Genomic DNA, 13132 nt, shown 5'->3' on the forward strand with positions numbered 1-13132 from the left:
GATTAACACTGATCAAAGTAGTGCTTTGTTCTTTACCAGTGTACTACCTTTCTTTGTTTAAATTTCCTACAAGTGTACCAAAGTTGCTGGACAAAATTCAAGCCATGTTTTTGTGCAGAGGTTCAGAAATTAAAAAGAAGCTACATCTAGTAAAATGGAAGGAGGTTACCAAAAAAAAAAGAACTTTGGAGGTTTAGGGATTAAGAAATTGAAGGAAGTCAATGAATGTTTACTAGCTAAATGGTGGTGGAGATATGAGGGAAAGGACCATGTGTTGTGGAAAGATATTTTGATTAGTAAATATGGAAACTCTAGAGAGAGGTGGAGACCATTATCTATTAGCAGTACCCAGTACTCAAGAGTCTGGGGTGATATTCTCAGGTTGGAACACAGTAATTCTAATCTTTTCTGCTTCTTTATGGAAAATTCTGTCATTCAAGTAGGGAATGGGATGCGAGTCAGATTTTAGGAGGATATTTGGGCTACCAACAGATGCTTGAAAGATGAATTTCCTAGATTGTTTGAGTTATCAGTTGAAAAAGAGGTCACTCTTGAACAGATGATGGAAAGAAAAAGTAGCTCAACTAAATGAAATCTGAGTTTCAGAAGAAGACTGAGAGCTTGGGAGGAAGATGATATGGAAAGACTACAGTCCCATCTAATTTCATATAAGCCATCTTTATCAGAAAAAGTTGATTCATTGGCTTGGAAGTAGAGGCAGAGTGACGTTGGGCTCAGGGAGGTCACGTGCCCCCCTGACTTTTCAATTTTTTTTTTTTTTTTTTTTTTTTTTTTTTGTGGGTTGGGTCTTACTCTTACATACAGTGCCCACGTTGTTATTGTTGGGTTGGGTCTTGCTCACCACACTGACACACACCATACGCACTTCTTTTTTTTTTTTCTTTTAATCCCAATCTCAACCAAATACTGATACATATTTTTTTTCGAATAAATACACACAACTCCAATTATGGTAAGGTTAAAACTCTAAAACCCTAAAAGTGTATGGAATTCTTTATTGTTTTATTTATGCACAGTACTTGTTAAATGTCTTCGTATTTTCTTTATCTCCCTTTGTTTCTTTGTAATTTACCGACTCGCAATTCACCAGATTAAGATCACACAACACAGATTTAGGACCACACTACAATCTTGGTGTCTTCTCTTCATTGTTTACAAGTAACTTTTTTTTTTTACTTTTAAATAAAAATTATGAGTATTAATTTATAATTATTTGTTAAGTTTTTGATTTGTAAAAAAAAATTATTTGTTATTATTTATGTTAAAATAAGAGATTTTGATATGCTAAAATTATGAATCTTAATTGGTGGTGATTTACATTAAAATTAGGGATTTTGGTTTGTTGTTGTTTGTGCTAAAATTAGGGATTTTATTTGTGCTAAAATTAAAAATATTAATTTGCAATAATTAATATTTAAATTAAGGATTTTGATTTGTTATAATTTGTGCTAAAATTAAAATTTTTGATTTGTTGTGCTTTGTGCTAAATTTAAATTTTTTGATTTATATTAAAATTAGAGATTTTGATTTGTAGGGGTTTGTGATTTTGATTATGAATTTTTATTTTGATTTTTAGTTTTTTCAAACAACCATGGAGAAATATTTTAAAAGAAAATCAAAATTGGAATCATCTCCTCCTCAAGAAGAAGATGGTAATTATTCTTCCGCAAAACAAAGTCACATAGAAATCAACTTAGCAAACCTTCCTGCAGATCCAGGACTACAGCCTCGGATTATGGACTATAATGCTAATAATCGAGACCAAATTCATAGGGAATATCTACAAAAAGGTTCTTGTCAACCCTGTGATCATAATTTTCCACAAAAATCATTTGGACAAAAATTTCGGCGATTTAATCAGGCTTGGTTTAGTGAATTTTCTAATTTGTTGGAGTATAGCGTAGCAAAAGATGCAGCATTTTGTTTATGTTGTTATCTTTTCAAACCCGATATTGGAGATCAAGCTAGAGGTGATTCTTTTGTTGGTGAGGGTTTCTCAAATTAAAAGAAAAAAAAAATTCAAACTCATGTTGGAGGTCCCAATAGTGCTCATAATCAAGCTTCAAGTAAATGTCAAGACTTGTTAAACCAAAACCAACATATTCAAACGATTTTTTTCAAACAATCTGATTAAGTTCGAATTGAGTGTCGAACCCGTTTGAATGCATCCGTTGATTGTGTCAAATTTCTTCTAAGACAAGGACTTGCGTTTCGTGAGCATGATAAATTTGAAAATTCAAGTAATCAAGGAAATTTTCTTGAACTTTTCAAGTTTCTTGCTAATCATAACGAAGATGTCAAAGTGGTTGCATTGAGTAATGCACCACAAAATCTCAAGTTGACATCTCCTGATATTCAAAAAGACATTATAAATGTGGCCGCATTTGAAACTATCAATGTGATTATTAGAGATCTTGGTGATGCACTTTTTCTATTTTGATTGATGAAGCCCGTGATATATCAATCAAGGAGAAAATGGCAGTTGTAATACGATATGTTGACAAAAAAGGCCAAGTGGTTGAGCGCTTTTTGGGTATTGAGCATGTTGCTAATATGAATGCTCTCTCACTCAAACAAGCTGTGGAAAATTTATTCTCCAGACTTAGATTGAGTATTTCCAGATTGCGGGGTCAAGGCTATAACGGGGCTTGTAATATGCAAGGTGAGTTCAATAGTCTTAAAACACTTATACTGAAAGAGAATCCTTGTGCATATTATGTTCATTGTTTTGCTCATCAATTGCAATTGGCACTTGTAGCCGTGGCAAAGAATCATAATCAAATTGCTTTACTTGTCACTTTGGTTTCTAATGTGGTGAATGTTGTTGGAGCATCATGTAAATGCTGAGATATTGTTAGGGAGAAGCAAGCTGCAAAAGTTGTTGAGGCACTTAATACTGAAGAGCTATCTAGTGGGCAAGGCTTAAATCAAGAAACTAATCTTAAACATGCTGGTGATACACATTGGGGTTCACACTATGGTACTTTAGTCAGCTTGGCTAGTATGTTTTCAACAGTGATTGATGTGCTTGAAATGATTTCGAAGGATAGTTCAAATTTAGAACAACGAGTAGAAGTAAATGTATTGTTGGACTTAATTCAATCATTTTAGTTTGTATTCAACCTTCATTTGATGAAAACGATATTGGCTATTACAAGTGAGTTATCGCAAGCACTACAAAGGAAAGATCAAGATATTATTAATGCCATGAATTTAGTTCAAATTTCTAGGGCACAGCTCCAAAAGATGAGAGAGAGTGGGTGGACATCTTTACTTGATGATATTTTGTCTTTTTGTGAAAAGCATGAAATTGATGTTCCCCAAATGGACGATATGTTTGTAGCTCAAGGGAGAAAAAGGTGCAGTGCTCAAGAAATTACAAACTTACATCACTATCGCACTAAGTTATTCTACACTGTTTTTGTAATGGCCCTCATCCTCACCTTAGCCACGTTCATGTGTATCTGCATGATTTTGTTTTGTTAAGCTTGCACTTGTAAATTTTGACTTGTTTTGCCTAAAGTGAAAGTCCCTGTCTTGTTTTGTGCTTATGTGATTCGCCTGAGTATTGTTTGTATGCTTTGTTCCTTGCTTGGTGTATGTAGCCTAGGTCACACCCTTGAACCTCTTATACCTAGGACCATCTTGGAACCACTTTGGTTGACCTCCACCTTCACCCTGGCATATTGGCCGAGATGTGATCATCTAGGCATCCAACATCCTTGATCCTTGCACCTAGTGATCTTGTTCCTGGACTGGTATGACCTAGACCGAGGTGTGGCACATCTAGGCCGAGGTGTGGCACAGCTAGACCAAGTGTTATCCTTTCTAACCGAGATCATTGAGACCTTACTTGCCAAAGCCTATGTCTTGATCTGAGATCATTACCTTGTTAGAGTGCCTTGTCACCTTGCTTGTCATACACACTTTGTCATACTCTTGTCTTGTCATTCTGTCACCTTTTTTAGGAGATCCAATCCGGCGTTGCCACGTGTCCCAGCAGAGGGTTAAGTCAGTAAGCTAGCTGAGAACCCATGTCATTTTGTGTCATACCTTTTGCATTGTAGAGAGAGAAACTCTAGGAAGAGGAGGAGAAGTTTAGAGTGAGAGAGCTAGATCCCAAGCTTGATCTTCACACCTTGAACCGTTGGATTCGTGTTTTGAGGTTAGATTTTTGATCTACTCTTGTCATTCTTTATGTTGATCTAATCGCATTACATGATCTAGCATGATTCATAAGTCATGCATTGATTTGAAGTTTGGTTTTAGAAAGAGAAAAATGATGTTCTTGTGTTCTTGAAGAAAAACCACATTTTGATCCGAAAGTTTGTATCAAGATCCATGTTTTCGTGTTTGTTTTCATGGAATTTTCAAGTATGGGTACCCAGGTCCACGTTTTTTAACTCATATCATGAAATCTTAGATTTTGAATAAAGAAGTTATGATTTTAGCATTCATGTTCTTCATGTTCATATTCTTCAGGTTCTTCAAAAGGAAACCCAGATTTTCCAGACTTCATTTCCCTGAGTGTGGTCATCGGGACCACACCTCGGCCAAGAGGTGCAGGACCTCGGCTATAGCGACCCTAATTTGGTTAAGTCATTATTTATTATTATTATGATTATTATTATCTTTTTTTTTTTTGGCTTTATTAATTATGTGGTTTATATGAGAATTTAATGTGTTGTTTAGTTAATGTGATATTTAATGAATTTAATGTTGTAATTAATAAATTTAATGTGTTATTCAATTAATTCATATATTTATATATTTATTTTTGTTATATAAAAAAAAAGTGTTATATATAGATATATATATATATATATATTATCTTATATTTATATTTATATATATTATAATTATGTTGTATTATATAATATAATATATTATAATAGTTATTAAGTTAGAATAGGATTAGGAATCAATCCAAAGAAAAGAAATTATTGATATAAATTTTATATAAGATATTTATAATTATATATGTGATATAATAAAAAATTAGGTCATTATATATATAATATAACATCAGTAGTCAAGTAGGTTTTGAAGTTAATAGCAAAACAAAGAAAAAAAAAAAGGAAGAAAAACAGAGCAGCCGAGAGAGGGGCCGAGAGGGAGAGGGAGAGAGAGAGAGAGAGAGTGAGTTAGTGCCATAGAGAGAGATTGTGTGAGTGCATCAAAGAAAAGAGAGATAAAGGGGAGAAAGGAAGAAAAAGATTAGGTTTATGGTTTTGTTTTGGTGGCTCTATTAGTTTTCAGATATTTTTTAATCTTCAATAAAATATGGTGAGTACAAAATTTACTTTTCTTTGTTTATATTTGATTCGTTATATTTATTTATTTGTATTTATTTAATATTGATTTGATTTTTGTATTGATATGAAGATGACAGATTGATTTTAATTGTTTTGATTAATTGGGTATGTAAAGTTTAGGATTTTTAGATGATTGATTAATTTTAATTATGTTGATTAGATGTATATGTAAGGTTTAGGATTTTTAGATGATTGATTAATTTTAATTATGTTGATTAGATGTATATGTAAGGTCTAAGATTTTAGATCATTAATTGATTGTAATTATTTTAATTAGTTGGATATGTAAGGTTTAGAATTTTTAAATGATTGACTAATTTTTAATTATTTTGATTAGACGTGTATGTAAGGTTTAGGGTTTATAGATGATTGATTGATTTTAATTATTTTGATTGGTTGTTTACGTAAAGTTTAGGGTTTTTAGATGATTAATTAATTTTAATTATTTTGTTTAGTTGTGTAAGTGAGGTTTAGGGTTTATAGATGATTGATTGATTTTAATTATTTTGATTGGTTGTTTATGTAAGGTTTAGGGTTTTTAGATGATTGATTGATTTTAATCATTTTGATTAGTTGCATGCAAGGTTTAGGTTTTTTTTTATATGGATTGATTTTATGATTGTAATCACACTCACGATTATATAAAATTAAAATAAACTTAGAATCCATAGATATGGGTTAGAGGATGGATTGATTCGCTGTTTTTATTTATTTATTTTTATTTGATGTTGGATTGATTTTGTATTTGTATGTAAATGAATGATTGATTTTACTTAATTGGATTAGTTGTGTATGTCATGTTTATGATTTTTATATGGATTTATTTTATGGTTGTAATTACACTCATGGTTATATGAAATTAAAATTAATTATGAACCTATAGATAAATTCCTTATACTCCACCATGACTCCATGGATTGTTGTTTTATTTGAGTGATGGGGAGAAAGAGTGTATAAAAAAAAAAGTGAGGATTATGAGATTTATTTGAATGCCTTAGGCTCGGCATTGTTATGTTTATTCTCATGTGTGAGATGTTGTGTATATATATATTGTTGCCTCGTTCTCATGAGTTGACGAGTGCTTTGATTTGCGCGCGTACGTATATGCTAACCATCTGGGGAGTGTGAGTCAAACTCGGGACAATGTCCCCGTGCAAGTTTGGCTTCGGAGCGGTGTTAGGTATACGGGAGGCACATGGGATATATGTGTAGGCCGGAAGGGGAGAGCCGAAGTGGTGGAGTTAAGGAACAAAGAATTTAATTATGAATTTATTAGTATAGTGTGTATGGTATTATTATGTGCATGATAAAAAAATAGTAAACGATCTTGATAAATTATAAAATTTGAGCAAAAGCATGTATTCGTGATTTTGGATAACTTTTGTGTTGTAACTTTTTATTAAAAAGATCGATTAGAACTTATAATCGGATGACCTTGGCTATTGTCGGTTTGATTCACTCTGGTAATGCAGATTTTTATAGGTTGTTTTAACCACGAAACGAGTTCATTTTTATTGGTTTCGCGTAAACTGAAGTAAAACATTATTCTGCACACTTTTCATGTTTTGAACTTTTTCGGAAAAAAATCATCTTATGGCAGTTTTTGTTCGTTTTCAGCTTCATATTTTTCGATTGAATTTCGTCTAGATTTTTAGATCAAGCTTTTCTCTTAACCTGTTCAGTTTCTGTTAAATTCGTTCACGTTGTCTTTTAGGAAATTTGATTCTGTACAACTTTCGTTCTTTGAGTTTTGATCAATTCGAATTATTTAAGTATGAAACGGTGTAATTTTATATTTGTTTCAACAAGTTACTTATGATTAAATTATACTAACTTTATTTGTTTTGCAGGATGGTGGGTCTTACTAACTTTTTATGCAGAGCTGACCCACCATATTTCTATTTCTATTTTGTTTATTTTATAATAAATTTATATTTTGTTGTGTACGGACAAGAAACTAAATGCCACCGTGTCTCGAGAAACTACCCATTCGTCTCGGTGCGGTTGGAACTACTTGTCTTGTCCTGTAATAAGAATTTAACGAATTTTTGTTTGTGTCTGGTGGACACGTGGGTGTTGAATCTTGTACTCATACCAGTATACCTGTATACTGGCCCGTTTTGTCTCTTGGCAACTCGGGTGCGTTCTGTTGGAGCGTAGCTGAGCTTCCTTTGCAGGATTAGTAGAGGCTTTGGTGGTGACAAGAAATAACCGTGATCGTAGGACATGTCGTTTGGAGTTCTTTTATTTTTCTTGAGCTTAGGGTTGATACTAATTTATGTAATTATTATTTTTTTTTAATGACTTTAGTATTGGAATAATTTGGCATGGTTTGTAACCGTATTTTATTTAAGTTGTTTTGACTATTTATTGTTACCTTGATGTTGAGGTATTGGTCAGTTATGAATTTATGGTGAATGGTTTGGTTATTGTAGTTTTTTTGTTTCACTCCCAGAATTTGGATGATAGAATATCGATTGGGGTTTAGCCCTAATTTAATATTTAATTGTCCAAATTTTGGGGCGTGACATCGGCCAAAACCTGGTTGGTACCCAGCATGTATTCCCAAGATGAAAAACAGTGTTTTAACTCCCAGCACATGTCTTGCTTTGTCTTGACCTAGTTTTGAAAGAAATGCCGGGATCATTTTCATTCATGTAAAGCTTGTTTTTAAGAATGCATTGCATAACCATCTTTGAGCATTCTTTCTTGTCTTCTTGAAATGCATTTTGTGGACTTTGCCATGTATTTGTAGGTCTTGGACTCTTGCCTTAAGCCCTACACCTGAAGAGCTATTTGAGTGGTATTTTTAATAAAGCTATGTTATAACGTTTGATAAAAGCTTTGCTTTGTTTCGTTTTGGAAAAGTATTTGTTAAGTATGAATGATTATCCCTAGTTTTGTGTCAATTATTATCTTGTTTTGATGACATTTTTGGAAAGTCCTTAGTGCTAGGGGACTATAATACAACTAGTACCCTTGTTTGAGATATCTCCCTTGCCACAGACGACTTTGTGCGGGTAGGTTTGTCTAATCGATTTCGGGTCGATTATTCCCTTGTTTTGTCAGGAATGTCATCCCTTGTATTATATTGATGCTAGTAAGCATCCCTTGAAGCTTTGAAAGACTTGATAGATGAACTTGGTTCATCCCTTGATTTTGTATAAGCTATGATATGTATTGTTTTGATAAAGATCTCGAATATCATTCATTTAAACCTTTATTACTAATATCATTCACTGAGTATCCAAGCTCACCCTCTCCTTATATATATGTAGGTGACGAGCAATAAGGCGATGACGCCTAGATGTCATGTCATTTGCAAGTTGTTTTGGATTCATGTTTCGCTAGCATCTTGAAGATTATGCTTCTTAGCTTTGTAATTCCTTTCTTTTGTATATGTCAGCTTGAGAAGCCTTTTGATCAAGATGTAACATGTACTTTATTTTATTTGTATCCAAGTTGTAAACCATGTCATGATGTATGTCATTTCATTTGACTTATGCACAGCTCTTGTGGACTATTTAGATTTAAATTTATTGCTTCCGCACATGTAAGCCTCATATGTATACTCTGATTGTGTGTGAATCCTTGCAAGTTGGCCTTTGGTAATCTCGGATTACTGGCCATCATGGCACCATTCTACTAGGGGCGGAATGGGGTCGTGACAATTTTGGATATGAAAATTCAAGAACTAATTGCTCGTTTCACTAAGTCGAACACTGAGTTATTACTTTGTATGACATGTTTGAATCCATCTAACTCTTTATCTAGTTTTGACAGGAAAAAGTTAATTCATCTTGCTGAATTTTATCCCAAAGAATTTTCTTCAGTGAAGCTCATGGTATTTAATGATCAACTTGATATATTATCGACATGCTATCCAATACTGAGTTCTCAATGTTGAATGGAATTGCCGATCTTGCTAAGAAAATGGTGGAGACTGGAAGAGACAAAGTATATCCATTAGTGTATTTGCTCTCGATCTTAGCATTAATCTTACCTGTTGCAACTGCTACTGTTGAGAAGGTATTTTCAACTATAAATATTGTGAAGAATCAGTTGCTGAACCGAACGGGTGATGAATGGATGAATGATAGCTTGGTTGTCTACATTGAGAGAGATATTTTTGACGGCATTGACAATGATACTATCATGGAAAGATTTCAAAAGATGAAAACTCGTTGGGGTCAATTGTAAAAGTTTAAAATTAAAAACTTTTTTGTAATGAATATTAATTTTTAATGTTTAATATTAGCTCAAAAAATTATTATTATGCTATTGTTATTGATTGGGGAAGAAAAAGAGATTATAATTAATGAGTGCCCCCCCTATATTAAATTCATGGCTCAGCCACTGCTTGGAAGGCATCGTCTTCAAGTATGTTTACAGTTAATTCAGTTTATAATAGAAGTACTGTGGGGCAGGGCTTGGAGACATCAAGGCTGATTTGGAATAACATTTCTCCACCAAAAGTTCAGTTTTTTGGATGGCTCGTTTGGAAAGGTAGAATCAAATCAAAAGCTTTCCTCTAAAGAGTGGGTTGTCTCAATCATGAGGCTAGGACAAATTGTGTTTTTTTGTAGCTGTGAGTTAGAAATAAGGTGTCATGTTTTGTTGCAATGCCCTTTTGTTTAGAAGATCTGAACACATATGCTGAATTGGTGGGGTTTGCATTGGGTGACCCTTGAAAAGCCAAAGGGGATATTGGATTAGTGAAGAGGATACAAATGGAGAAAGGTTGAAAGTAGAATCTAGGAGGCAATTCCTTTGGCAGTCCTATGGTCTGTGTGGAAGTTACGAAATGAGTGCATTTTTAATGAAAATCAATCTATGTTGGAGGAGGTTTGTGAGCCGATTAAAACTAGAGTTGCATTGTGGATTAAAGCAGCTTCTAGTGAGTTTCAGTACTCAATGCATGATGTGGTGGCCAATTTGGAATAGGTAAGCTATGCACTACATTAAGGCATGAATGGGAGTTGGGTTGCACTGCACCAGTGTGGATCATAGTATGATCTGGTTTTGTTTACTCAGTGCATGATTGTTCTTGTGTTTGTGGTTCCTTACCAACTTGAGGGTGTTGATCTAAGGAAAGTCAGGAAGCGCTTGGGAGGATCTGTAAAGATTGATATGGTTGTGTTTTGCAGTTGGGGATGTGTTGTGTTTTACTTAGTGCATGATTGTTCTTTTGCTTGTTGAATCCTCACCTGATTATATTCTGATTGGGAAGGTGTAGGCCTAATGTGTTGCTTGTGCACTGTTTTCATTTATTGATGTATCCTTATTAGTTTTAGGTGTGGCTCAAGGGTTTAGTGGATGCTGAAGAAGTGTTTTTGGCCTTGGGTTTACTTAAGTGTCATGAAAAGGGGTGCTTTAGGTATGAATAGCTAGTGGCTATGCTACTGTTAGTGATGCCGCTAAAAGGATTATTGATATTGCTGCTTGTGGCTACTGCTGTTTGTGGGTTTTGTTCTGTTTTGGTTGCTTGCTCACCAACTTGTTGCGATGTTGCAGATACTTGAACTTGTTCTATAGTGCCAACCTAGTTGAAATCATATTACTTTGCTATGATGCTTGTGCATCTGTCTTCTTTATTGATGCATGGTGTAATTCATTATTTATCAATAAAATTCTTTTTTTACTAATAAAAAAAAAATCATAATCATAAACTACGAAAGTTATAATCGGACAATACATATGTCTACCATGAAATTTTCATGATAATATATATATATATATATAATAATAATTTTATAATAAAACAAAAAATAAAAAGTAGGCTATTGAGAAATAATAAATAGAAATATACAAACTCACTTTTAAAATTTATTTTATAGATTTAGTGATATATTAATAAAATGATTAGTTGATAATTAAATAATAAATGAGAAAGAATTGACTTAAATATTTAATAGAATACCATATCATTAAACTTAGAAAGTAAATCTAATTTTTAAATATAAAATATGGATCTAATTTTTGTACTGGATGGCAATCCTCATAATAAATGGGTGATGTCGCCACAGTGCCTTCTTTCTTTAGTAAGGCTCTTCATAATCCTGCTGTCATGGAATTTTTTTTTTTTTTTTTTTTTTCTAAGTTTATCATTTTCATGCCCTTTAATTTTTTATGATCTATTTTCAATAAATTCAATGAAGACAGATGGTTGATCAAGCATAATGAATATTTTTTTCAGTCTTTCTGCAATATCTAATTAATTAAGAATGCAAAATGCACGGATGCACCTGATAGATAATGTGATATGCAAAATAAATAAATCCACTAGCTTTATCATGCTTCTATGGCATGGATACACACTTTATGAGGTGAAAACATGCATTGCTTCCTCATGCAAGACTGCCTATGACAAAGCACTTGCCTCTTTATTAACGTGCATGGCACACGTTTGCACAACTGCACACTGAAATTTTGAACGGTGGATGTTACATTCAAGCAATAAAAATTGTCAAATTATGGGGCCACTTTTGTAGTGGTTTTGTCTGTACCATTTACTTACATGCTAGTTTCTAAGCTTAAGAGTGCCTGAAGGATGTGATAAAGGCTGGTAAATGAAAAGCATGACAAACGATGTCATTGACATCTATGTTTTCCAGCAAAACTTTAACAAAGGCCCATGGTTGAATTTTTTTTTTGTAAGAAATCTTGAAGAGTAAGGTAGCTAGAGAGCTTTGGAGTATGCTCAATTCTGGGGTTCAGCAGATGACACTGTATTTGATGCTTGACTAATGAGTTACCTGGGTGTTGACACCAAGGATGTGTGAGAACAAAAGTGCCGGCAAGTTTAGTTTGCTGTGCCTCTTTGGCTTAAGTGGAGCAATGGGAGGGTATGCTTGATGAGGTGAAATGACTGACTATTTCTTGAAGAAGATTATGTTGAAGTCTTCCAATTATTTAGGTTAGTTAAGTTTTCTGATTCTTTGTTTTCTTTTGTAGATCTTACAGGAGATTCAGATTTTCTAGGAGCATATGTTTTGTTAGCCCCTATATACTCTGCATATGCATGGGTTGCTATCATTGTTGGCGCCCTAAAGTTGTGTTTGGTTCTTGGATTTGGGAAGAGATTTGAAAAAGGAAAGGAACATTTCACACATCTTTTCCCTTCCCCTTTCCAAATCTCTTCCCAAATTCGAGAACCAAACACAGCCTTACTGACTACCTTTGCTTATCAGAGAGGAAAAATGAAGAAGTAACAAAAAAAAGAAGATAAAGGAATAAGCATTCTCAAACAGGGTGATACTTGGGATTTGCTGAAGGGTTTCCTAGTTTGATGCTCTGAACTTGATTGAAAAATAGAGATATTTGGGATTTGCTAAAGGGTTTCCTAGTTTGATGCTCTGAACTTGATTGAAAAATAGATGATAAATGTGCTAAAGTAATGGTTACAAATATAGAAATTTTATTAACTTAAAAAACGCATACCTAGTTTGATTTTCTAAATTTGATTGAAAAATAGATTACAGATGTGCTAGTAAGTAATGGTTACAAATATGAAAAATAATAAACTTCAAAAAACATAGGCACCACCATGGCGTATGTGCACGCATAGACAGAGAATGGCTTTCGGCCTGAGTTAGTTCTGAAATTCTGAGCCAGTGTAGGTTTGCTTGCCATTTGCATGATCTTGGATTCCATGTTGAGCATTACCCTTGGTTTTGGTTGACAAAGAAGCCAAACTTGAGTGACATTCATATAGGCTTATGTTCATTGAACGTCTGGCTTTGAGAAGGATGTTACTGAGAGAATAGGCATTTAAATGTAATGTTCTTTAAATGCTA

The 13132-nt window shown here is 33.5% G+C and overlaps 2 protein-coding genes across 2 annotated transcripts; both read left to right on the forward strand.

Moving 5' to 3' along the window:
• The first annotated feature begins 1612 nt into the window (after nt 1–1612).
• LOC145818256 (uncharacterized) lies at nt 1613–2868 on the forward strand. The gene is made up of 3 exons (XM_082912898.1): nt 1613–1991; nt 2471–2683; nt 2780–2868. The coding sequence occupies exons 1-3, from the start codon at nt 1613–1615 to the stop codon at nt 2866–2868; spliced, it is 681 nt and encodes a 226-aa protein (XP_082769024.1).
• Nucleotides 2869–9212: 6344 nt separating this feature from the next.
• LOC145818257 (uncharacterized) lies at nt 9213–9536 on the forward strand. The gene has a single exon (XM_082912899.1). The coding sequence runs from the start codon at nt 9213–9215 to the stop codon at nt 9534–9536; it is 324 nt and encodes a 107-aa protein (XP_082769025.1).
• Nucleotides 9537–13132: the final 3596 nt, after the last annotated feature.

The sequence above is a fragment of the Camellia sinensis genome, unplaced genomic scaffold (assembly GCF_055761805.1).
Source record: "Camellia sinensis isolate YWXY unplaced genomic scaffold, ASM5576180v1 Unanchor6, whole genome shotgun sequence".
NCBI classification, from domain to species: Eukaryota; Viridiplantae; Streptophyta; class Magnoliopsida; order Ericales; family Theaceae; genus Camellia; species Camellia sinensis.

Bases quoted from the DNA above. Each gene is read 5' to 3' on its own strand.
- LOC145818256 (XM_082912898.1), top strand. From the start codon at position 1,613: ATGGAGAAATATTTTAAAAGAAAATCAAAATTGGAATCATCTCCTCCT. The intron at 1,992-2,470 runs GTGATTCTTTTG...TGATTGATGAAG, and splicing joins TATTGGAGATCAAGCTAGAG to CCCGTGATATATCAATCAAG. The intron at 2,684-2,779 runs GTGAGTTCAATA...TGGCACTTGTAG, and splicing joins CGGGGCTTGTAATATGCAAG to CCGTGGCAAAGAATCATAAT.
- LOC145818257 (XM_082912899.1), top strand. From the start codon at position 9,213: ATGCTATCCAATACTGAGTTCTCAATGTTGAATGGAATTGCCGATCTT.